This window comes from Aythya marila (assembly GCF_965140915.1).
Source record: "Aythya marila genome assembly, chromosome: 21".
Taxonomy (NCBI): Eukaryota; Metazoa; Chordata; class Aves; order Anseriformes; family Anatidae; genus Aythya; species Aythya marila.
This window is the reverse complement of record NC_139062.1, coordinates 7,850,122-7,875,120: the sequence shown is the minus strand read 5'-3', so window position 1 is coordinate 7,875,120 and position 24,999 is coordinate 7,850,122. Positions and strand designations below refer to the sequence as shown.

At 56.3% G+C, this 24,999-nt stretch overlaps 2 protein-coding genes across 14 annotated transcripts in view; both read left to right on the top strand.

Annotated features, from left to right (window-relative positions):
- USP48 (ubiquitin specific peptidase 48) overlaps positions 1-15,270 on the top strand; it is a 32,611-nt gene extending 17,341 nt beyond the window's left edge. For 3 of the 6 annotated variants that reach the window (XM_082776888.1, XM_082776887.1, XM_082776886.1), the window contains exons 15-27: positions 761-832; positions 4,072-4,196; positions 4,346-4,468; positions 6,448-6,509; positions 7,084-7,194; positions 7,880-8,010; positions 8,268-8,374; positions 10,919-11,023; positions 11,849-12,004; positions 12,227-12,352; positions 12,789-12,837; positions 13,121-13,147; positions 13,273-15,270. In XM_082776888.1, coding sequence (XP_082633014.1) covers positions 761-832; positions 4,072-4,196; positions 4,346-4,468; positions 6,448-6,509; positions 7,084-7,194; positions 7,880-8,010; positions 8,268-8,374; positions 10,919-11,023; positions 11,849-12,004; positions 12,227-12,352; positions 12,789-12,837; positions 13,121-13,147; positions 13,273-13,295 — 1,217 coding nt within the window. In that variant the 3' untranslated portion in view covers positions 13,296-15,270. The other 3 variants (XM_082776889.1, XM_082776890.1, XM_082776891.1) reach the window with 3 other exon arrangements.
- A 1,341-nt stretch (positions 15,271-16,611) lies between these two features.
- RAP1GAP (RAP1 GTPase activating protein) lies at positions 16,612-24,866 on the top strand. 8 transcript variants are annotated; one of them, XM_082777201.1, is made up of 21 exons: positions 16,612-16,720; positions 17,962-18,050; positions 18,170-18,217; positions 18,298-18,336; positions 18,443-18,628; positions 19,372-19,466; positions 19,546-19,624; positions 19,720-19,773; positions 19,865-19,948; positions 20,045-20,145; positions 20,245-20,374; positions 20,856-21,083; positions 21,168-21,254; positions 21,536-21,673; positions 22,109-22,177; positions 22,254-22,363; positions 22,436-22,510; positions 23,360-23,423; positions 23,521-23,608; positions 23,695-23,768; positions 23,849-23,984. In XM_082777201.1, exons 3-21 carry the CDS (start codon positions 18,179-18,181, stop codon positions 23,855-23,857), a joined length of 1,749 nt encoding a protein of 582 aa, XP_082633327.1. In that variant the 5' UTR covers positions 16,612-16,720; positions 17,962-18,050; positions 18,170-18,178; the 3' UTR covers positions 23,858-23,984. The 8 variants fall into 8 exon arrangements, with proteins under 8 accessions (XP_082633327.1, XP_082633326.1, XP_082633321.1 ...); XM_082777200.1 differs by having other exon boundaries at positions 23,312-23,423; XM_082777195.1 differs by lacking the exon at positions 23,360-23,423 and having other exon boundaries at positions 23,849-24,866.
- The last annotated feature ends 133 nt before the right edge of the window (positions 24,867-24,999 follow it).

Below are 24,999 nucleotides of genomic sequence, written 5' to 3'. Positions count from 1 at the left end.
GGTGGCGCAGCCTGCCCTTCGCTGCTCACACCAGGGGAGTGAGCTCTGCTCTCACACCCGCTGCTGGAAGTGTCCGTGTTGAAAACGTAGAAATCAGCTCTGCTAGTTGGATCATCATTAATTATAGCTAATGATGTGCAGGTTGTTTAATTCTCTGCCGAATAGCTAATGGACGGGCGCAGCGCTGGCTCTCCCTTGTCTCATCAAGCACGTGCAGCTCCAGCTCGTGGCTGGCATTGCTTGGTCCCAGGCAGTGTGCAGTGAGGGAGAAGCTCAGGCTCGCTCCCAGGTTTTCCCACCAGCTTTTCCAAGCCACGCAGGTCTGGGCTCATTCATGTGATTCCCTCCCAACGCTACAAAGGGAGCATCTGGCTTAGATTAGTATCCTCAAGGCAATGAGCTGACTAATATTTTGCCAGTAAGGTTTCTGCTCGTTCTGCTCTCACCTAGAGGCTTTGGTTAACTCTGATCTGAGATCTTTGGGAGCAGCGAACCCCTGTGGTGCTTTAGCCGGAACAAATGCATCCTTTGTAATCTCACAAAGGATGGTCTTGTGCTCCACACACTTCAAAGCACTCCTACGTGTAATCCAGCCTGGCCTCTGGGCAAGCAGGCCATGCATTGAGAATAACATGCCTCCCTTGGGTTAAGAGTTTTGCTGTGATTTGAAGGGAAACCGGCCTTCAGTCCCCTAAAGATTTTGCTTTTCCTTCAGAGAGGAACTCTGCAATCTTCTTCTTTTTTTTTTTTTTTTAATTAGATGAATTGAATGAAGAGAAGAGAGAGGAGGAAGAAGAGTTAAATTTTAATGAAGACATTGTTTGCCCACATGGTAAGTCTCTGCGGGGGATGGAGATGAATATGTCTGTTGTTGCCCACTGCTCAAGACATTAACCTTGTAACCTTTACTGCAGCTAAGACCAGCATAAGTAGTTACTGAAGAAGTGTACTTTATTCTCGTTTGCTTGGTCTTTCTTGACACTTAAAAACTTCGAGCTTTCATGTAATGGCACTACTGTGGTGCAGTCCACCAGATCATGTAAGTAGTGAAAAGGGTGTAAATAAACACAGCCAGGCTGCAGAAGTGTGGCATCTCTTTCTCTCGCTAACAAAGCGATGTGATGGAGTGGGGGTGGCACCAAAGGTTTGCAGCCACGTTAAAGCTCTGAAAGTCTTAGGATATTCTAGAAAAAATAGATGGTGTAAATCAGTCAAGGTTGGAGCTGAGAGCGTCAGTTTGTTCTCTCAGTTTATATTAAACTCTCAAGAGTACAGAATTACTGACCTAACGACTGGAGAAACTCGGGCAGATCTGAGTGGCTGGGACTCCTAAGCATATTGATTTACCCACCTGCTGTGCTTTGGTGTCTGTTTACATAAGGTTTTGACCTGATGTTGGTTGTTTTGCTAAGTGATGGTTGGTTAGCTACATCCTTGGCTACGCTGTTGTTTGAATCTCACTTTTTAGCTTGTACGTCACTCTCAAACATAATTGTGTTCTACTGTAGGCTGCTGTTTGGAAGCATTGATTTCCCTGCCAGCTCTGCCTGGGACACTTGGTCTCATTCCTGCTAAGAGAAAAACATGCCATAAATTAGCAACACATCTCCTGTCATTAAGGCTAATCAAAGATGTAGAGTAATGGCTTGATAAAGCCTCATTGTAAAGCAGTTGAAGCACTTTGTCATGGTGTTACCTGTTTTTCACAGAGCCTTTGCACCGTATTTCCCAGTGCTGCAAGGCTGCTGCTTTTAAATAAAAACACGGTGTGGTGGTGAAACATTTAATGCAGCCAGACATCATAAAAACATTACGCTGGTAAATTGCTAGTTTATCTGTTACTTTGGGCTGTACTGGAATAAATATTAAGTATGGGGGCAACTGGCAGGTCACTTCTCATCAGCTTGAGCTAACCTTCAATTACTCATTGAAAACAACCTTTCCACCTCTACACACTTAAAATTTTCCTCTGGAGTGTATCAGCAAATCTGTAGTTTCAGTAATTCAGCCTTAATTTTGCTGTGGAGGAAGGCACTGCCTTGTTGGTACTCTCTGGAAAAGGCAGCACTTTATCTGTGAAGTCTGGCTTGCCTCCAGACATACCATCCGGGTGTTCCCTTAAGAAGTCTCTTTACGTCTTTGCTGTGATTTTTTGCTCTCTGGTAGTTTCCCAACCCTGGCAAATGTGTATATATATATGTATATACATATATATATATTTATTTATTTTTACATAAGTTAAAACTTCTTTAATGTCTGTGCCCAAAACGTGTCCCTGGAGAGAGACTGTAGGAGGGGGAAGCAGGGTCATCAGCGGTTAGGGTGGTCATCTTCCAGATGGCAAAGCACTTCTTCCCCACGCGTTCAGATCTGATTTTTCCACCTCTTTCACTCTGCAGCATATTAGTCTGTTTTCATTAATCACATGGTGTCAAGGCCCTTATTTGTACAAGCTCATTTTCCCATCCTTGCTGGCTCTGGAAGGCAGCCTGGTCCTGCCTCCTCATATGGTAAAGCTGGGCCACTTGGTCGTGTTTGATGAAGAACAAGGGGCCAAGCACTGCTTCGAAGCAGTCCAGCCTGACCTTTGTTTATTAGAGGAAAGGCAGGAGGGGAGCGTTGCTATTTTTTCTTCGGGGACTGGCAGAGGTCCAGGCTTAGCAAGAAGGAGGAAAGCTGCCGGTCTGTGGGGCTGAGGAGCTGCTGTAATGTTAAAGAGCTGCCAGAGGGTGGGGAGGAAGGAGCCTTTTATCCGTGTCTTCTGCCTGCTGAGCTCTCAGGCTATAGAAATGCAGAGCAGATAGTAGGACATCACCTCCTTTTCTGGACCCTTCTTGGCACCGGCACCACAACTTTGCGGTTGCTGTTTTGCCTCCCCCTTGCTGATAAGATCCCCGCTGAGGCACGAATATTCCTGTACCGCATCCGAACCTGGTTTGCTCTCATTTCTTGTGCGTGCAGCGCGGCTGAGCCTTGACTTCCCAGCAGCTGTCGTGGAGGCTGTGTTTTCCCCTTGGCAGGCATCCACCATGCGGGCGGCCGGCCGTCAGATCCCCGAGCCGTTGTGCTCTCGGGTTTTCCCAAGCCTGGCTCGGCTGCTGGAGCACGCCTGGTCATGCGTAAATGTGGTGCCCAGATGCGTTAGTGTAACCTCTCTGGTACTGCTGTCGCTAAAACGACAAGCAGAGATCCCTTGCCCTAAACCATCCTTTATTGTTCCTTGAGCATCAGTCGCCTGGATAAATGAGGCGAGGAGTCTGGGTGCTGGCTGGTAAATCTTGCTTGCTGTCCTTGCCCCCCAGTTACTCCCTCCCAGCTGTGGGCAGCAAAGTTCTTCCCAGCCCTGCAGGTGCCCTTCAGCTATTTGCCTTTTTCTCTTGTGGTGGGTGTTACTGCAAGGAGTCTCTGCAGCTGATTGTGAACCTGGGCTGTTTGAACATGGTGAGTTCTTCACACTACAGGTGTAGCTGAAATGAGGCATCTGAGTGCAACCATGCTTTGGGAAGGGTGGCTCTCAGGTGCAGGGGGAACATGTCCTTTCAGGATTCCGAGGTGCTTGAATAGAGCATGTGAGGCAGTCTGAGGTTATATACAGTGGTAAATTTGTTTTTCATGGGCATGGAAAGCACTTGGCTCCTGTTTCATGGGGCACAGTGTTGGTCTGCAGCTTAGAAAGTGGAATCACCATGAAATCATAGCTCCAGATAGCCAAGATCAGAAAACATCAGCCTAGTGCCCTCTCTGGCTTGTCCTTCTCCTGGCATCTGTCACTGCCTCATCCTGCTTTGTGTTTGATCGGCTGCTTGGTTCACAGGCTCTGAGACCTAAAGGACATTTATGTGAATTAAAGTCATATTATTTTTTTGCCTGTCTGAACAAGGAAACGATATAGAAGTTGAAGGTGACTTTGTGTATTAGTTGTGGTCTTTCTGCTGACATGGTGTTGCCTGATAAGTGCATGAATATCTTCCCCCACATTTATACCCTGTAATCTCTTAAATCTAGTTAGGGCTGCAAAACATTGCTGAGCACGTCAAGAGCAAAGTCCTTGTCTTGGCTCTCTCTGTGCAGGTGACCTGTGCATATCTGAAAACGAAAGGAGGGTGGTTTCGAAGGAAGCCTGGAAGAAACTCAAGCAATATTTTCCAAAGGCCCCTGAATTCCCAAATAACAAAGAGTGCTGTTCCCAGTGCAAGGTATTTGACTAGCAAATAATATTACCCTTTTGTTGACTGTAGATACGTGGTCATGTTTCTGGTTTTCACTACCTAATGCAGTGGAGAAAAGCAATATCGCCTTTTAATAGCCACAAGGAACTGAAGCACAAACTAACTGTTTCATGCAGATTTTGGAGCGTGAAGGAGAAGAAAATGAAGCTCTGCATAAGATGATGGCCAGCGAGCAGAAGACCTCCCTCCAGAACCTGTTTCATGATAAATGCAGGCCTTGCCTGGGCAGCTGGCCTCAGGTAGGGGAAAGGGAACGCTACTGGGGCCTGGGGGGAAGGCTGTCACGTGGAAGCTGGCGTTCCCTGCTGCTTTGCCTGAAATCTGCTTTTTGGGAGCTGTATCCCTGGGAGCAGCATCCCCAGCTGAGCCATCCTGCCTGCCCCGTCTGCCTGCCTGGAAGCTCGCAGGGCATGCCCTGCACAGCCTGTGCCATCTCTTTGCAGACAAGTGGTGGCAGATGGGTAGCAATTCTATAAGTTTTTATCCCTCTCCTATGAAATTTTATTTTGACTGCAAGAGACACTGGCTGATGATCATTCTCTCAGTCTGAGTGAGACCATGCTTGCACCAGGATTGCCTGTGCCAGTGGAGCTCACAAGTACGCTGCGCCGAGGTGTGATTTCCCCCGATTAGCTGCGCTGGCACACAGCCCTGCTGTAGATACATGAGAATTGCTCATGTGCCAATATAGCTGTCGCTGGCCTGGAGTCAGCTAGATAAGCAGGGACAATATTTCTGCAGTGGTTACATCCGTCCCTAGAAGTACCTATGCTGTGCAGCCGTGCCAGTGGAGAGAGAGGACTATCCACTGCCCTTAGTCTGCCTTCCCACTGGTCTTTTGCTGATGGTAGGACAAAATTCACATGTGCACCAGCTTCTCCAGTGTTCTTTTCTGTCTCAAGCCTGGCAGAGGGTGCAGGGGGCTGCCCTAAATGCTGAAGCCATGCAAATAGGAGCAGCAGTCACACAGGACCTGTTGTAGTGGCCTCTCTCCGGTTCAGGTGTGTGGCTGTCCAGGACCTTCTTAAGAGCTGTTGGCACGTCAGGGCTTTGAGTCAGTTTGAGAGAAATGGCACAAGCTGCTGGCCGGGCTCCATGCCTTGGCTCCTGGGTGTCTCGCAGTGCTGATTAATGATTGACTCTTAGATCCTGCCAAGCTGCTTTGGCAGGTGTCCGCCTCGGTTGCTCCTATTTGTGAGGGCAGCCTGCTGCTCCTGGTCCCTTCTCGGGGCCACCAGCAGCTCTGGCCAGGAATAAATACTGAGATCAGCATGGATCTGTGCTCCTGAATGCAGGAGGGACTAAACGGGCAATGCTCTGCTGAGTCTCCAAAGGAGAGCTGTCAGGTCCTACCAGCAGTATTCAGGGCTCACAATTTTTGTGAGGTTTCTTGATCCATAACAGTTGAGGTCCAGGAAAAAAAGGAAAAAAAAGCGCCAAATTGGAGCAGTTTTAATCTAGGAAATATGAAGGGACATCAAAATTATATCTACACATGCACACATTAGGAGTTTTCCTGCGGAAAGATGGGAGTGAGCCCTTAAATCTGCATTGGGGAAAGCAGACAGGTGAGCACAGGAATCATTTTGTCACTCAGCTCTTAGGATCTCCGTGGTTTCTTGTCTGGGAGCTGCCAGCAGCAGACTATGTAATAGCAAATCACTAGGGGAAGTTTAAAAAAAAAAAAAAAAAAAAAAAAAAGGTTTGTCCCAAAAATGCTGCATTGTGAGGGTGCACATCCCTGGTTCTGAATATGTGCATGCTATTGCTGAAAGCAACCACTCGTAGATTTTGCTCAGTGAGGAAAGGGAGGACAGGATGGGATGGTCTCTCACCCTGTCCCTGTGGGAGTATGTAGATGTGTCTGCTCTAGACCCTGAGTACACGAAGGAGTACCCGGTGACAGAAACACACTGCCAGAGAGCCTTAGCTGCTCTAGGGAAAATGACCGTTTCCTGCTATGAATTAAAGGTAATTGGATCTAAAGCTAAATTAACTTTGTAATAAACACGAGATTAGTAATGTAAGTACTTAGTGCTTGATCTCAAATTATTTTACTTGGCTTTCCCAGTACGCTTGGGTGGAGTTGTCATGGTAAAATCGCTGAGATCTTGAAAAGAATGAGTGCTGCAGAAAAAGCTGAACAGTCATTGCCTCTCTATTGTTGGATTAATTAACAGAAGATTTGTTTTATTATTTTTTTTCTCTTGTCTTTCAGGAGACAGATGAGCTGTATATTGTTTCACAGTTCTTTGTAGAAGAATGGAGGAAATTTGTCAGGTAACCACCTTGAGGTTTTTGGTGCTTTTAATTTCTTTTTTTTTTTTTTTTGGGGGGGGGGCGTGCTGCAGATAGCAATTTCACTTTTGAATCAGCATTTGCCTGGTGTGTGTAGTTACCTATGCTTTGCCTTTGCGGAAACAAGGAAGCTGATTTTGTGGGACTTGGACCGTGTGCTCATAGCAGTTGTAATACATTGTAAGAAACTGAATTTCCTTGTTTACCGTGTCTTAACCAGATGGTCAGATTAGATAGTAACCTGATTAGTTTTTTCATCTGTCTGAAGCTGTATCCTAGGCAAAGGTCACCACTCAATCCCGTTTCCACGGGCTGCTGGTGGTACGAGATGGAAATCTCCGCTAGGTATGAGAGCAATTTTGCAGCGCACAGGAACGCAGATCTGATTGCCTTGATGGTGGTAGTTTAATATTCTCCACTGGAATGCCTTCTGTAAATACCCACCTATGATTTCCTCTTCTCAGCTGCCTGCAGACTCGTGATTTTTTTTTTTCCACATGAAATAACCTGACCATGCTTACAAACCACTTACTGTTCCTTTTCTTTGCCTGAGCAGGAGGCCAACACGATGCAGCCCTGTGTCCTCGGTAGGAAACAGCGCTCTTCTCTGTCCCCATGGGGGCCTCATGTTCACCTATGCTTCCATGACCAAAGAAGACTCTAAACTGTGAGTTTCTTTTACTCATGCATCTGCCTTTGCCGGGTGCTGTTGTCTTTCATGGGCCTCAGGGAGCATTCCCAGATGCTTGCTGAGCTGCAGCAACCCGAAGAGCAAATGCTGTCCCTGGAACAAAATTAACACAGATGCTTTCTCAGGCCTACCTTAGTATAAATCTTCATATAGGTCAAGACCCAAATTGTCCAAGGATGCTGTCTCAGGAAAAAAGAGCTTACTTAAGCTTGGCTAGTTCCTAACAATAAACTACCCTGAATCTGACTGGGGCATTAGAAACATGTAGCTTCCTTTAAGATTTGCTTTCCACAAGACTTACCCCTGGAGCTCTGGACGCTGGGCTGGAGTTTATGCTCCATAGCCTTGCTTCTGCAGTGATGCAGAACTAAAAATGTAGCAGATCTTCCACTTCTCTCCTCCTCCTTCCTCCCTCTGGCTGTGCGTGCTGGGCATGACTGGAGCATAACAGTGTCACTAATAACACACTCCTCTTCCCTGTTATCTTGGGCATACAAGCCCTCTCATGTAGCTGGGGTTATGTATTGGTTTTGTTGCCCTTCTTTCACCCGCAGACTAAAATGAAAAGGAGAGGCTGTTCAGAAGCTCAACACTGTTTTCACTGCATGCTCGGGGCTTGGCTTTTCCATGTCATAAAGCATGTTCTTGTTTCTTTGCACAGTATAGCTCTAATATGGCCCAGCGAGTGGGAGAGGATTCAAAAACTGTTTGTTGTGGATCATGTCATCAAAATTACCCGAACAGAAGCTGCTGGGGCAGACCCCGAGAGTGCACTTTACACCTCTGAGCCCAGTGAGTGAATCTTTTACTGCTGTCTGTGCTCTGTTGTGTTGCTAATTGGTGCTGACTTCCTGGGAAAAGGCTCTTTTTGGATAAAGGGTCAGATCTAAGGGGATCCGCGGCAGCCGCAGTAAACACTGAGCTTGGCAGATGCCCCTTGTTATGTGAGCTGCTCTGGGTTAGCAGTGAGAGGCGTTGGGCAGGTGCGTATACTCAGTGTCTCCAAGGAGCTGAAGCAATTAAATGCATTTTCCTTTGTTCCTCCCCAGAACTCTGTCCAGAATGCAGAGAAGGGCTGTTATGCCAACAGCAGCGGGACTTGCGTGAGTACACCCAAGCAACTATCTACATCCATAAAGTGGTGGATAATAAAAAGGTACGGATCTCTCCCTTGGTCCTCACTCCTCCTGGCACCATTTCATTTAACAGAAACTGCACCAATTGAGAGCCCAAACAGCTAAATAAACAGCCATCTGAACACAGTGACGAGGCAGCTATCGCAGCCTGCTGTGTCCCTACAAGGTGGAACCTGCTGGTGGGAATGGTGGTATAGTGCAGGGAGGCTTTCAGTGAGCAGAAAGCACCTGGATCTGGTTCATGAAAGCTATTGCTTTGGCAAAAATGGCAAATGGGAACACTGGATGCAGTTGCTCTGAACACTTGGCTTCCTCAAGGCTTCATTTTGCCAGTCCAAACCCTTTTGGTGGTCTTTGTGTTGTCAGGTATTTCTATGTATGCCAATTCTGATTATTTTAGGCAGTGTCGTAACCATCTCTTCATAATCGTGCTATCAGGCTCTACCTGTTCTCCTCCCCCTCCAGTATTTGTCATTTCCTTTCTTGGTTGCTAAAGTGACGTTTGTTCCTAGATAGAAATAAGCTCTTCAATCTTCAAGCTGATAAAATAGCAGTGAACACAGATGTGGTTTTAAAGATCCCTTACAAAGTTGTGAATTGTGTCGGCTTTACTGCTTTCTTAATGGGATCAGTGTGAGGTCCAGAACTGGACTGGAAGTGGCTTTACAGGTATCTGAAAGCTGGATACAGTAAGTTCCCTTTCTTAGGGTTTGCTTTATGCTTTAAGAGGGAAACCAAGGCTTGTGGGTAAGCTCAGGTAAAGATGCCAAAATCCAGCTAATGACAGGAGGCCGCTGAGCCCAAGACAGTCACAGCAGCATAGATCTGATAAAAACATCCCCTGACAGCTTCCAGGATGGGGCAAAGTGCAATGCAGCTATGTCACAGTAGTTCCAATCTGAACTGGTGCTTAAAGGGTTTCAAAGCACTTAGACGCATGAGTAGCCGGTTGCCAGCAGCTTCCCGAAGTGCCCTCAGCTCCTCCATCCTCTAGTGATTGCACTCAGGCACACAACAGGTCTGCGAAGCTCAGCATGGTTGGATCAACTTAATTCAGGAGCATCAAGGCAAAGGCTTCCAGGCCTTCCTTGTAGAATCAAAGCTGGAGGGAGGTAAAAATCTTCCATCCACATATGCAGTGTGAGATCAGTGAGATTTTTTTTTTTTTTCCCACCCCCAGCCTTATTTTAAATGGAAGAGATGGAGCCTAGAGAACTGCAGGGTGCTAGAGGTTTCTGCCTCAGCTGTAAGACATAGAGCACGGAGCATGGTCCTGAGCCCCTGCTGCAGGTTTGCAGCCTGTCTGGAGGCTGAATCCCAAGGCTGTATCTTGGCACTAGCGCACAGGAGGAGTTTTCCTCTTGGTGCTGGACAGGACCACGCTCACACGTAGGGCTGCTGAAAACAGGCAGCTATTCTTTGCCGAGCAGCTGGAGACGGTGAGAGGGGGCGAGAGCTGGCACACGAGATCCCTCATTAGCGGGGCAGCCCCAGCGAGAGGCGAAGTGGTGACGGTGCCCACAAGCAGCACGTCAGCTGCGCGGGCACCAGGCTCTCGCCAGCAAGTACTGCGAATGGCGGTGCTCAGAGCCGCTGCTTCCTTCCTGCCAGCTTTGCCTCACAAAGTCAGGGAGTGTTTTCCCAGCCCCTCACCACTGCTCATCCCTCCTCTGCAGCCCCTGAGTTTCTCCTTGGGCTGACGCTGCAGGAGGGAAGTCACGGCTCTATAAAATCGGTGCAGGGAGGTTGCGGACGGCGCCTTCTCCGAAGGGCGGCACTGCTGGAATCCAGAGGGCTCTGGGGACGCTGTGGTTGGCGCTGGATGCTTGGGAGTTGTGATTGCATCTTTAATTGCAAATACATTGATGGAGAAGTGAGCTCTCAGGCATCCGGGATGGAGAGTGCGCCAGCCTCCTGGGCTCCCTTGCAAACCCCAGCCCCAGCCGAAGTGTAGACGTGTGTACACGCCCAGCGGATCCACGCTTCCTGTAGAGTGACTTATAAATAAAAAGGATGTTCAGTTCTGTATATGTTTGTGTAAATTATTTAGATTTCATTTACTTACGAACTCCAGACCCATAAATAACGGCGGTGAGTGCCTCTTGTCGGTCTGCTGCAGGGATGGATAAGTATATAATTTACAGATAATATTCCTTTCTCTGTGTTAGGGCTTTCGTAATACACTTAGTCGAACAGAGAAGCAGCCAGCTAATGGGAAAGAAATCAGTCCAGGCCCCTGGAGACTTTCCTTTTGCCTGGAGAGGAGGGTAGGTCTTGAGCCGCAGGAAGCAGGATGTCCCCGCAGTGGGGTTTTGATTTTTAGCCAACACCTGCAATTCAGCAGAGAAGCTTGACAAGCTGCATGTGTTCTCCTGAGCTGAGTCCCCCATGGTTTGATGCAGCTGGGGGGGGGAAGTCTGCAGAGCATGTGGAACAGATCCCTGTTTTTTTTCTGCTTTACCTCGGCTCATTTGATCAAGGTGGCATCCTAGAAGTCTCTGAAAGCTGTTTGCCATGATGTGACAGTCTGGGTTAGTTACGCAGAATGATTTTTATGACTTCAGGTAATGAAGGACGCTGCTCCAGAGCTGAACGTGAGCAGCTCAGAAGCTGAAGAGGAAAGGGAGGAAAACAAACCAGAGGGGGAGCAAGACCCAGATTTTAACCAGGTAGAGATCAAAAATACAGCAAGGTTCCTCAGTTTTGCACCAACCTCTTGAGTCAGCATGATGGAACAGTTCTTTTCCTCTGTTTACATCTAGCAGGCGAAAGAGAAGGCAACTGTGTCTTAAATTGTGTTACTGTCATGGTCATACTGCACATTTTGTCTGACTTTGCATTACCAAGGCCAGTTTTGCACCCATGCTCTTTGGTTTTAAACCTAGCTGTAGGAGCAGTGCTGGCTTTCCTCTAGCTTCCTTGCCAGTGTGCTTCACGGTCGCAGCATGGAAGCATTCTCCAGGGCTCGTTCCCAATCAGTGCTTTGTAAGTTAGATATCTTTGTTAGAGATCTGCCTGCTCCCAAATGTCGGTCACTTGGTGTTCAGGCTACCGTAAATACTCTTACTCCTAATACCAAATCCCAGACAAGGGCCAGCACTGGGAAGCCGTGTCTCCTGGGAAAAGCAGCAGTACTCATCCCCTGGTGTGAATGCACTAGTGTACATCTTCCTGACACGTCAAGTTCTTCCTTGCTCCCTTTTTGGAGAGCAAGGGTCACTGCTGCATCAAACACTGACAGTGACTCGTACACTTGGCTGACAGTAAGCACTGTGCTGGTGTTAGGAGCAGGGACAAAGTTTCAAGGCAAGTCCTTTTGGTCCTCTCGACCTCTTGGTGATACTTGCATGCGTCATTCACTTTCCAAGGGGCGTTTCAGTGCTTCGTGCTTTCCCTCGCATGACTGACCTGCCTGAAATGCAGTCTGGGGGAAGGGGAGGTTGTATTTTCCACAAAGGCCAGAGCTGGGCTCCTGATTTCTGACTTGTTTCCAGACCAATGGTGGTGCAAAGCGCCAGAAGATCTCGCACCAGAACTACATCACTTACCAAAAGCAAGGCATCAGGCGGAGCACCCGGCACCGAAAAGTCCGAGGGGAAAAAGCACTGCTTGTTTCTGCTAATCAGACGCTGAAAGAGCTGAAAATACAGGTAAGGCGTTTTTGGTCCAAGGAGTGTTTGTTCATGAATAAGGAAACATGAAATGAATAGTCAAGAGAGTACAGCTGGGAGGAGATGGAGAGGGAAATGAGTATAAAATCCCAAGTGGCATCAAAAGGCATGTGTTTGTCTTCTAAACGCGGTATTTTTGCGTAGTTCAGCGGTATGTTTTTCCTCTGCACAAAATCAGCGTGTCTCATTGTGTTGGCACAGATCATGCATGCATTTTCAGTTGCTCCCTTCGACCAGAATTTGTCGATCGACGGGAAGATACTAAGTGATGACACCGCAACGCTTGGCAGCCTGGGAGTCATCCCCGAGTCTGTCATTTTATTAAAGGTAATGTGGGAGTGAGGTGGCTGCTAAAGGAAGTCGAGTAAAGCAGAGAATTGAACAAAATTTTGTACAAAGAGAAACACATTATGGTGCACATGAAAACTGCCATGCCCTGGACATGCCCACCTGTGGCTGGCCATCAGCTTAATTTAACTAGCTCTTCCTGGAGCTCATGCCCTTCTTGGGGAAGGAAAAGTCTTTTTTTTTTTTTTTTTTCTTTAAAGAACACGTCTTAGCTGGCCTATACTGCAAAACTCAGCACCAGCCCAAAGGAGAGCAAAATTACAGCAGTTCTGCCCTGTTATCCCCAGTCCATGCCAGAAGGTGTTCTGACAACAGTTCCCCGTTCCTCTCCAGAGCAGGACTGACCTGTACAGCTGATAACACTGCTAACATCCAGCGAGGTGCTCGATAACCCCTCGTCTGTTCTGTTTTCCAGGCTGATGAACCAATTGCAGATTACGCAGCGATGGACGACGTTATGCAAGGTGAGGGGGACCCCCAGGCACTGCTGGGGTAGATGAGGGATTTGGGGAAGCTGAATGCTGCTGCGCTTCTGGCAGGGATGGTGGTGGCCATATAGGGCTGTGTCGGCTTAGGGCTGAAACAGTAGAAACATGAGAGGAAAATAGAGATGTTGAAGCTTTCCTGTAACTGTCAACTGAAGATACAGCTGAGCGCTGCAGTATGCTGCTGATCAGACAAAAGATCCTTTTAGAAAATGACTGTCAGGAGACTTCTAACATGATGCCTCTTTCTTTCCATCCCCAGTTTGTATGCCTGAAGAAGGATTTAAAGGTGAGAGTCTTTTTTTTCCTTTTTTTTTTTTTTTTCTTCTCCCCCTTTCATTTTAAGCCCACGCAAAGTTCAGCTCCACCTCGCAAGCTTCGTAATCTTTCGGTGGTTGTCTTCTTGCTCCTCAGGGACTGGTTTACTTGGACACTGATGGTTTTATAAGTGCTGGCAGCAAAGGAGCAACCAGAAGGGAAGAGGATTTTGACACGGTAGGGCATTAAAAGACAAGGTGGATACAGGACAGAACTCTTGACTCTTCCAGAAGGCAGAAACACATTCTGAAATGACTGCCCCCAAAATGCCTTATGTCAAAGCAGATTGCACTGAAGGACATCCTGACTTCAAAAGAACGTTCCCAATTTTATATTTAATAAAGCAACAGTAAGGTTGGAGAGTTTAGCAGCAGTAACAGTGTTATCATGTTTACAGGCAGACATTTCTAGCAAGGGAGATGGTGGCATTCTCGTATATTCCCTGATGCAGATCCCATACCACCTTCGTCTGTCCAAAAAGGAGTTGTAATTCAGTAGATCAAAAACATCTCGATCTGTTCTCCAGTAACTCTTTAGGCATAACCTGCTTACAGATAATCCTGTCTTTGATCCACTATTATTCTTTCCGTACAGCATGGAAGTAAAGAAATTGTTAATTGTGAGGAATGTCTATCTCTTTCAAAACTTCATATATTTACCCAAAGTGTAAGCTGTGGTCTGCCTACGAAAGCCTTCCATCAGCGACTTGGAGCCCAGGGGTGCAGAGGGAACAGGGAGCTGCCTCCCTGCTGTCCCCGCAGGGCTTCCCTTGCTCAGCCACTCGCCTTCTGCAGTTTCACTTCCAAACATGATGGTCTTTAATAATCACATGGTCTTTCTCTGTGAACTGTGTTTTTAGAAATGTGGGATATTTTAATGACTTTTGATAACATCTTTCTCCAGTACGTTACTGCCAAGAGCGCTCTGCCGATCACTGGGGGAGCTTTGAATCTAGAGCACCTGAGCCAGAGCTGGCAAAGGGGCTGCGCGTGGGTGGTGTGTTTCCCATGTGGAGAGGTTTTCCCTCTGTTCTCCTCGTTTTCAGGAATGCACTAATGATTTTTTTTTTACATCTCCTGTAGCTCCCAGAAAGGATCTTTCCCTCTCCTGATTGCGTATTCATAGCAGGAAATAGTATACCACTTCCAGACAAAAAAAAATAGAAAAAAAAAAAAAGGGCACTGTCAAGGTATCTCCATAATAAAGTTAGACATTTCCTGTTCTCCTCAGAGTTTTAACTTGTTTCCACAACCCCAGTTCGTGCACTGGCGCTTGATATGGATGCAGAGGGCTGGGTTGCTGCGTTGGCAGCTTTAGTTCTTACAGGACTGGAGGAGCTTTGCAGGTGGATGGCAGGGTTTGGGCTTCAGGGAGCAGTGGCGGAGCGTGTCCCTTCCCAGCAACCATGGTAGCCTGTTCTTTTATAAATGTACCTTCTATCTGAAGAATTACAGCTGCCCTGTGCCAAGCGCTAGGTCTTCACACTGCATCCTCCTCCCTGTCCCTTTGTCCCCAGCAGCAGAGGGGCTGGATGGCGAGTTGGCAAAGCAGCTGGCACTGGGACTGCAGAGCTGCCCCGAAGTGATTTTTTTGGTATAAGTTGGGGCTGGACCCGCATGGGGGAGCGGCGCGGCAAAGCGGTGTGATCTTTCCCAAGGTAAAGACGTCAGCAAGAATTCAGCACGCCCTCGGTCACGCTTGCCAATGCCCAAAGCGGCTCCACTCTGAAAACGGGCAGGTTTTAATTCTTCCCAGACTGAAGCACTCGCTTGTGTACATACTCCTTGGAAATTCCATATTTTTTTTCAACCTGCTGTTAATTTTTTTTTATGTTATGAGAGTCTCTTCCTTGAGCTTATAACGTTGCAAAACTAAGTCTCTAAACTCGGCTGGAAGCAGCGAGCTGGGCTGTAGCGGTGTTTCCAGCAGCAGGGTACTCCTGTACCTCAGCATCGCTGTTTCTTAGAGCCAGGTGGTGGACACAGGTACAAGATGTGATTGAAGGCACATTTACTGTTTTGTCTGTATTTGCAAACATATTGGACTAAAGTTGTCATTTGAGCTGTGGAAGCCTTATTAAAGCGCATACACGTCTGTCCGCTCATGTTTTAATGCCGCAGCGAGGGCTGGGGGCTGTCTCTGGGCCGTGCACCCCTCAGGCAGAGGTGCAGATGCTCTGAGCTCAAGATACCCACGGAGAGGCGCGAGCAGGATTACGCCAGCGTGGGAATAGTGCAGGCGCTGGCAAAGGGGCACGTTTTCCCCGAGCGAAGCCTCGATGGCTCCCAGCGCCTTGGCTGTGCCCTGTGGTGCTTGGCAGTGGGCCCTTGGCGGAAGCAGCAATGACTGGCGCTGCCTCGTGCTGCAGCACAGAGGTGTTTCTGTCGGGGAGCCGGTGCCCACGCAGCTGCAGGGCCCAGCACTTCGGTGCCCCCATCCCCATGCTGGCGGGTCACGTCCCCCTCATCCCCGCACTGGCACAGGGCCCCAGGAGCACTCCCCAGGGCTGTGGCTTGGTGCCAGCCCATGGCTCCTGGCACCCAGTGGCGGGGAACCCGTGCCAGCCGTTCCTCGAGCATCGCAAGTCACCGAGCCCATCCCACAGCCCCAGTGGGGAGATGGGTGCTGGGGGGGCAGCCCTGGACCTGGAGGGGTTCTGGGGAGCTCAGCTGGGGGCTGGTGGGGAAGGTCTGGGGTGTTTGGGTGGGGGGTGGGTGGGGGGATGGATGGATGGATGGATGGATGGATGGATGGATGATGGAGCTTCTCTGGGTACCAGGGATGGGTGGGAGGATGGATGAGGGGGGAGAGCTCTGGGTGCCAGGGAGGGACAGACGGACAGACAGATGGACAGATGGGGGTACTCTGGGTGCTCAGGGCTGGCTTTGTGGTGGTACGCTGAGTACCAGGGATGGATGCAGGGGGCCCCACCAGTACATGGCTGGGGAGGATGGGGGGATGCTGGTGATGGTTGGGGGGCACCTGTGTACCAGTGAGGGGCAGCAGGAAGGAAAGGGCTCCCCGGGGACCGGGGCGGGGGCTTTAGGAGCTTCCCTGGGTCGTAGAGCGGGGGCACCAGCGATGGGTGCAGGGGGAAGCTGGGGGGGACCCGGGTGCCAGGGATGCAGGAGGGAGGGGGGGGGCCCGGTGCTGGCAGCGGTAATGGAGGGGGGCGAGGGGGGATGGAGGATCCCCGTCCTGGGGGCGCTGCCCTGCCCGGTTGCCGGTGCCAGATCCCGGTTGCCGGTGCCAGATCCCGGTTCGCAGCGCCGCTTCCTGGAGCTGCCAACCGGCTCCGGTGCCGTTTGCTCGGTTCCCGGTGCCGGGGTCGGGTCCCGGTGGCGGTGCCGGTCCCGGTGCCGGTTCCGGTGCCGGTTCCCGGTGCCGGCCGCCCCCGGTGCGGGCCCGCCCCGCCCCGCCGCACGTGACGCGGCGCGGCGGCAGCGAGCAGCGGGGCCCCGCTCCGCTCCGCTCCGGTACCGGCTCCGCTCCGCTCCGGTACCGACCCCGGCTCCGCTCCGCTCCCGGCCCCGCCGCCCCCCCGGTAAGCGCCGCGCCGCGGGGCTCCGCCGCTGGGGTCCCTCCGGGTCCCCCCCCCCCCGCCACGCCGGGGTCCCCCCTCCGGTGCTGCGCCGGCCTCGGGGACACCGGGGGGAGGCTGAGGGACATGGGGGGCCGGGGCGGGCCCGTGCGTCCGTGACCTTCAGCCGGTACCGGCAGCGGGGGGGGGGGGATGCTCCGGGCCTGGGCAGAGGGACCCCGGCGGGCGGGCAGGCCCGGGGGGGGCCGGGGGGTGGCATCAGGCTCCGTGCGCCCTCCAACCCCCCCATAATGTATTCCCCCAATTGCCCCCTCCCCGCCCTGCCCCCCACGTCCACCGCAAAATCTGCCCCCTCCTCAAATCTGCCCCCCCTTCACCCCCGGCATCTGCCCTCCCCCCCCCACCTTTCCGGGCCCATTCCGGCCCCGCAATCTGCGCCCCCCCCATCCGCGTCCCTGCCATCTGCCCCCACCGTGCCCCCACCGCGGGGCTGCCCCCCCTCGGGTGCTGGCGGGGGGGACACGAGGACGGGGCGGGGGGCGGGGGGCGTGCTTGCAGGGGGCCGGGGCAGGTGTGCACGAACCGGGGCGATGCCGGCACGCGGGCCGCGGTTGCACGGGGCCGGGTCACATTGTGGCGTTTGCACCAGGGGCGCGTTTGCACGGGGCCCGGTGGCGTTTGCACCGGGTTGCGCTTGCACCGGGGTGGCGTTTGCACGCGGGGCCGCTCGCACGGGGCCCGGTGGCGTTTGCCGCGGGTCCCGTTCTGCCCCGGGTCCCGTTTCTGCCCCCGGTCGCCCCCGCACGATGCCCGTGTCGCGCTGTCGCCGTCCCCGCGGTCCCCGGCGCTGTCCGTGGTGCTGCCCCGCGCCGCGCCGCCACCCGTCCGCAGGGGGCGCCCTTAGGGGAGGGGGGCACTGGGGGGGGGGTGACGGTTCGGGGGGGTCCCAGCGGCCACGCACCCCCCGTGTCCCCACCCGGCCCCGGCCGCTCCAGTCCCTCCGGCTCCCGGCGGCCGGCGCTTGGCTTGCTGCCATCAGTAGGCTTCAGGGGTAACGCCGCCAGCCGAGCGGGCAGGGGCTGCGGCGGGGGGCTCCGGGGGTGTGTGGGGGGGCGAAGCGGTGCCCCCCAGGCTCCTGGCCAGCCCTCCCCGCTGCAGCACCCCTCCCTCGCCCACCCTCCCCCTGGGTCCGTGCGGCGGAGGCAGCTCCCGGCCTCCCACCCTCCCCCGCTCCTCTCCCCCAGGAAGTGCCATGGGCCCCCCCGGACCCCCCCGGGCCACCTAGACGTGTCCCCAGCGGGCGCCGCCACTCCCTCGGCCACCCCACCCCGAGGTAAGGCCCCGCAGGTGCTCCCCTGCTGTGACGGGGGAGGCACGGGGGGGGCACCCAAGGGTGCCCATCCCCACCCCCGGGAAGGGGTGTGAGGCACCCACGGCCCCTGCCTCCCGCAGGGCAGCAGGATGGCCCAGCAGCGCCACGCCGCGCCCCCCCCGCTCAAGGTAGGCATCACTGGGGTGGGTGCCCGAGCAGCACCCATAGGTGCCAGCATGCCCTTCACCCCCTCCCCATTGTCTTGCAGACAGAAGAGGATTACATCCCCTATCCCAGCGTGCACGAGGTAGCGTGGCTGTTCCCCCCCCCCAGGGAGGGTGCCAGGGGTGGGTGAGCAGCTGGGGGGGGACATGGGAGGGGGGCTGGGGCACCCACCTCGGCTGTGGGTGCAGGTGCTGGGCCGGGAGGGGCCGTTCCCCCTCATCCTACTGCCGCAATTTGGGGGCTACTGGATCGAGGGCACCAACCACCAGCTGAGCGGGGCACCCGAGCCCCCCCTGACCCCAGCACCCGGCACCCGGGCCAGGCTGGAGGGCAACCACACAGCCAAGATCTACCGCAAGCACTTCCTCGGCAAGGTGAGCACCCAAGGGTGCTGGTGGAGAGGGTGTCAGCAGTGTGTGGGGTCCCCATGGGTGTGCATGGGCATGGAGGCCCCATAACCATGGGTGCATGTGGGTACAGATGTCCATGGACATGAGTGTCCGTGGGTGTGGGTGCTCAAGGATGGGGTTCTCCGTGGGTATGGGTGTGCACGTGGATGAGGAGCCCATAAGGATGGGTGCCTGTGTGTAGGGGTGCTCAGGAACGTGGGGGCCCCGTGCATTGGGTGTTCTGAGGTGTGGATGCCCCATGGCATGGGTGTTTGTGGGCATGGGGACCCTAGAAGGAGGGGTGCCACAGGCATAGGGAGCCACCCATGTCTGTGGGATGGGTGGCCCTGAGCATGGGTGCTTCAGGCATGGGTGCCCCATCATCACGGGTGCTCATGGGTATCGGTGCTTGTGAGCACAGGGATGGCTGGAGATGGGTGTCCTGTTGCGTGTGTGCCCATGGGTATGAGTGTTCCATGGGTGGGGGTGCCCCATAGGTGTGGGTGTTCATGAGGATGGGTGCCCAGCGGGCATGGGTGCTCCACGGGCATGGGTGCCCTGTAGGAACGGGTGCCTCCAGGCAGAGGTACCCATGGACATGGGCATCCCATGGGCATGGACGCTTGGCTGTGCGGGTGTCCCGTGGGTACCGCCAGACACGGGTGCCTCACGGTGTGGGACACGAGCGCCCCTTGGTGCCCTCATGGGTGCTCGGCCCCTCCTCGCAGGAGCACTTCAACTACTACTCCCTGGACCCAGCGCTGGGCCACCTCGTCTTCTCCCTTAAGTATGACGAGCAGGAGCACCTCCACCTGCTGCTGCGGTGAGCTGGGTGCCAGGGGACCCATGGGTGCTGGCTGGGGTGTGGGCGACCACCTTGACCCCCCCACCTCACCCCGCAGCACGCGCACCCGCACCCTGCACGATGTGGTGCCCATCTCCTGCCTGGCTGAGTTCCCCAACGTGGTGCAGATGGCCAAGGTGGGTGCACCTCCCCCCCCCATTCTCCAGCAGCACCCATGGGTGCCCCCCCCCCCAGCCAGGGGCACCCGCCGCACCGCCCCTCCCTCCCGCAGCTGGTGTGCGAGGACGTCAACGTGGATCGCTTCTACCCCGTGCTCTACCCCAAGGTGAGCGGGGTGCATGGGTGGGGGGGGAGCACCCATGGGTGGGGGCACCCCAGGGTGCACCACACCCAACCAGCACCTCCTGGCCTCGCAGGCATCCCGCCTCATCCTTGCCTTTGATGAGCACGTGCTCAGCAACCACTTCAAATTTGGCGTCATCTACCAAAAGCTGGGGCAGGTAGGGGGCTGGGGGGGGAAGGGGGGACCAGGGGAGTGTGGGGGGTTGGTGGGAGGGGGGATGCTGGGGGGGGCACCCACGGCTGCCCCACTGCAGACCTCCGAGGAGGAGCTCTTCGGCACCACGGAGGAGAGCCCGGCCTTCGCCGAGTTCCTCGACGTCCTGGGCCAGCGGGTGCAGCTGCGCGACTTCAAGGGGTGCGTGATGGGGTGCTGGGGGGGGGCACCCCCATGTCCTTGTCCCTGTCCCCCTTCGTCCCCCCAGTCCTCAGCATCTCCCCCCCCTGCCCCGTGCAGGTTTCGGGGGGGGCTGGACGTGACGCATGGGCAGACGGGCAGCGAGTCGGTGTACTGCCACTTCCGCGACAAGGAGATCATGTTCCACGTCTCCACCAAGCTGCCCTACACCGAGGGTGATGCCCAGCAGGTGGGGCACCCATGGGTGCTGGGGGGATGTTTTTGGGGTGCAGGCTGATTGTGGGTGTTTGAGGGTGTATGTGGGGTGCATGGGCTCCTAGGGCACCCCTGAGTGCTGGGGGAGTATCTGGGAGGCACAAGAGCTGGTGGTGCACCCCTGGGTGCTTGTGGGGTTTCTATGGGGTTCAGGGGCTCCTGGAGCACCCCTGGGTGCTTGTGAGGCATCTGTGGGGTGCATCCACTCCAGGGGGACCTTCAGATGCTGGGAAGTCATCTTTGGGGTGCAGGAGCTGCCAGGGCACCCGTAGGTGTTTGGGGGTGTCCATTGGGTGCAAGGGTTCCTGAGGCATCCCTAAGCACCAGGGGAGCATCCAGGAGGCGCAGGGGTTGGCGGGGCACCCCTGGGGTCTTTTGGGGTGTCCATGGGGGCGCAGGGGGTGGCAGTGCCCAACCCCTGCCCACACCCCCGTCATGTCCCCGTATCCCCACAGCTGCAGCGGAAGCGCCACATCGGCAACGACATCGTGGCCATCGTCTTCCAGGACGAGAACACCCCTTTCGTGCCCGACATGATCGCCTCCAACTTCCTGCACGCCTTCGTGGTGGTGCAGCTGGAGCAGGGCGGCCCCCAGGGCACCCTCTACAAGGTCTCGGTCACTGCCCGTGACGACGTGCCCTTCTTCGGCCCGCCTCTGCCCGACCCCGCCATCTTCAGGAAGGTGAGCACCCATGGGTGCTGCTCCAGGGTGGGTGGGGGGATCCCACGGCCGGCACTCACCCGGGGCCACCCCTCGCCCCGGCAGGGCCCCGAGTTCCAGGAGTTCCTGCTCACCAAGCTGATCAACGCCGAGTACGCCTGCTACAAGGCCGAGAAGTTCGCCAAGCTGGAGGTAGGTTCCGGGAGGGGGCCTAAATGGGGGCGCTGTGCGTGGGTGCTGGGGATGTTGGTCCAGCAGCAGGACCAAGCCTGTGGGTGCTGCGCGTGGGGCTGTTGGCACGGGGGTGCTGCGTGGGAGGGTGCTGCACGTGGGGTGCTGCACGCACCGGGTGCTGTGCATGGGGGTGCTGCACGCAGCATCCCAGCGGTGCACGTGTGGGTGCCGGGCTTGCAGCGGGGGGCACCCGTGGGTGCTGGGGGGGCACTCAGGGCAGCGTGCGGGTGGGTGCGCAGGAGCGGACGCGGGCGGCGCTGCTGGAGACGCTGCACGAGGAGCTGCAGGGCCGCAGCCAGGCCATGCTGGGGCTGGGCCCCGACGACGAGCGCCCCGACAACGGCTCCGCCGCCCCCGGCTTCTTCGAGTCCTTCAAGGTGGGGGGCGGGGGGGAGGGGGGAGCAGCACCGGCGGGGGGGCAGCGGGCACGGCGGGGCTCGGCCCGGCACGGGGCCCCCCCCGCTGCCCCCCCCCCCCCCCCACCGGCCGCCGCCGCCGCCGCCCCCCGACGGCGCCCCGGGGTCGGGCTGCGCGATGGCCACGCCCCCGGCCACGCCCCCTCCGTTTGCCCCGCCCCCCCAGCGCGGAGCCGCCCTTTGCTCCACGCGCGTGGCCACGCCCCCACCCCAAGCCCCGCCCCCAAGCAGGCCGTGACCACGCCCTCACCCGGTGCTGCCGCGTAAACCCCGCCCCTCCGCCAGCCTGACCACGCCCCTCGGGTGGCCCCGCCCCTCCCGGTAGCTCCCCGGTAGCCCCGCCCCTCCCGGTAGCCCCGCCCCTCCCGGCGCCCCGTGACGCGGTGCCGCCCGCAGTCGCTGCTGGTGCCCGGGAGTCGCCGGGGACGCCGCGGCAGCGCCATCGGGCTGGGCTCGGTGGAAGAGGTGGGTGCCCGGCACCGGGACCACCGGGACCCCCCCCCCCCCGGTACCGCCCCCGCCGCTGACCGCGCTCCCGCAGGCGCTGCTGGTGCCCGGGAAGAGCCCGTCCCGGCGGCGGCCCGGCCCGCTCGGCTCCCGCCGCTCCAGCGCCATCGGCATCGAGAGCATCCAGGAGGCGCCGCCCGGCAGGTGCGAGCCGACACCGGGCGCGGGGCTGCCCCCGGCCCCGGTGTCCCCTCACCGCCCGCCGCTGTCCCTTAGGGACGGCCCCGCCGCCAACACCGACGGCGCCGGCTCCGCGCACAGCTCCCCCGAGAGCCGCCGGCACCCGGACAGGTCCCGCGCGGGGCACCGGGAGAGGGGACACGGGGACACGGGACATGGGGACAGGGGACACATGGAGATGTTGGGACATGGGGACACGGGACATGGGGACACATGGACATGGGGACATGGGGACACAGGGACACATGGACATGGACATGTTGGGACATGGGGACACGGGACATGGGGACATGGAAATATGGGGACACATGGACGGGGGACACGGGGATACTGGGACATGGGGATACAGGTGCATGGAGACATTAGGACATGGGGACACAGAGACATGGGGATATGTGGATGTGGGGACATGGAGACAGAGTGACATGGAGACATGGGAACATGGGGACACAGTTATGGGGACACAGGGTTACAGGGACATGGGGACACAGGAACATAGGGACACAGGGTCATGGATGCACATGGATGGGGTGGCACCAGCGTGGCACCAGGACAGGGCATGGGGATGGCGTGATGGGACAGCATGGGGCAGGACAGCAGTGGGGGGGTGGCACAGGGACAGGGTCACAGCAGCAGCCGGTGGCACAGGGATGTGGCAGCACGGGGACAAGGTGGCACACGGATGGGGTGGCACGGGGACGGGATGTCACGGGGACGGGGTGGCACGAGGACAAGGTTGGGGATGTGGTGGGGTGGGGACAGCGTGGTGCTTGGGTGGCCCAGGGATGGGGCGGCATGGGGACAGGGTGGTGCAGTGACGGTGTGGGGACAGGGTGGCCCGGGGATGGGGTGACACCGGGGCGGGGTGGCCTGGGGACAGGGTGACAGGGGGCCAGGTGTGTCCCTTGGCAGGGCGGAGAGGCCGGAGCCTCCGCGGGACTTCTCCCGCTCGTCCTCCAGCGCCAGCAGCTTCGGCAGCGTGGCCGAGGAGCCGGACGAGCACCCCGAGGCTGAGCCGGGCAGGGTATGGGGGAGCCGGGGGGGGACCTAAAGGGGGGGGTGTTGGTGGGTGCTGGGTGTTTGGGGGGGGCAGCACCCCGTCACCCACCCTGTGCCCGCAGGACAGCCGCTCGCCCTCGGGGACGCCCCGCCAGTGTGACGCCTTCGCCGACCCCCCCTGGCCGGAGGAGCCCCTCGGCACCCCCCCAGGTAGCCCAGCCCCGGGGCGTCTGGGGGGAGAGGGGGGGCACCCATGGGTGCTCACAGCCCCCCCACCGCGCCCCGGTTCCCCGCAGGCAGCGCCCGCCGCCCCGCCGAGCCCCCCTGCCCCGAGATCAAAATCCAGCTGGAGCGGCCCCCCCCGACCCCGGTGAGGCTGTGCCCCCCCCCCCCTTTAACCTCCCCCAGCGCACCCCGATGCGGGCGCCCCCCCTGATGTCCCTCGCGCAGGGCTCGTAGCCGTGCCCACCCCTCCAAACCCTGGGGGGCCACCGCCGGAGGAGGGTCCCCGCCGTGTCCCACCCCCGCCGTGCCGCCCGCCGCTTCGCCCCCCCCGCCCCCATCGCTCGTGTGCCAGGAGCCGAAGCCATCGTCCCCGGTGCGGGATCGGGGCCCCCCCGTGGGGTGTCCCCCCCGCCCCCCCCTCCAGACAATCTCTGTCACCCCAAATGCCTCTTTTGGGGGTGACGGGCGCTGGGATGGGCCACCAAGGGCCTCCCCCAGCCGGTGTGAACGCACAACGCAACGTGGGACCCCCCCCAAAATGCAGAGTGGGGCCAGACACAGCATCGCCGCCCCCCCCGTGTCCGTCCCCCCCCCCCAAAAAAAAAAGTGGGGGCTCAAATCTGGGGCAAAACCGAGCTGGGGCCGGACGGCTCCGTGTCGCTGCCAGCCCCCCACTTCCACCTCGCCTCCCCCCCCCCTTTTATTTAAGGAAAAAAGCTCCGGAACGAGACGGACACTGGGGGGGTGGGGGGGACATATTTTTTTTTCAGAACCCGTGTGTTTGTGTTTCCCGTGATCAATGTTTAAAATAAAGGTCTATTTATCGCTACGGCCGATGCTGCGGGGTGGGGTGGGGGGGGGGGGGGCCCACTGCCCGGGCGGGGCGGATTTTGGGGTCCCCCGGCAGCCGCTGGCACCAGGGGGGGCTGACGCTCCGCACGGCGGCGCCATCTCAAGGTTCAAAAAAGAAAGCAACAAACACCCAAAAAACCCCAAATGCTCCCGTTTTTGGGTCCCCACCGCAGCCCTCCTCCTGCAGGAGCAGGGCCAGGGATCGGGTGGGGGCAGCCAGGGCCCAGCTGAGATTTTTTTTTGGGCCAGCCGCGCAAAAAATTTGGGGATTTTTTTTCCAAAAAATCCCCCAAAATTCGGGGATTTTTTCCCCATGCCCGCTGCCTGCCTCCCATTCCCCTCCACATCGCGCTTTTGTGCCTACAAACCCCACATTCGCCTCGCTGCTGCCCCCCCCCCGAACCCCAAATCCTTTTTTTTTTTTTTTTTTTTTTTTTTCTGTTTTTTCTTTTTTTGTTGTTGTTTTTTCCACCTCCAGCCCCTGCGGCGGGGCCTTGGCAGAGGCAGAGCTTTGGCCCTGGCCC

Coding starts and splice junctions, on each gene's coding strand:
- RAP1GAP (XM_082777195.1), top strand. CDS start 18,179: ATGGCCCAGCAGCGCCACGCCGCGCCCCCCCCGCTCAAG. Junction 21,084..21,167: donor ACCCCGCCATCTTCAGGAAG/GTGAGCACCCAT, acceptor TCGCCCCGGCAG/GGCCCCGAGTTCCAGGAGTT. Junction 23,609..23,694: donor GCCCCTCGGCACCCCCCCAG/GTAGCCCAGCCC, acceptor GGTTCCCCGCAG/GCAGCGCCCGCCGCCCCGCC.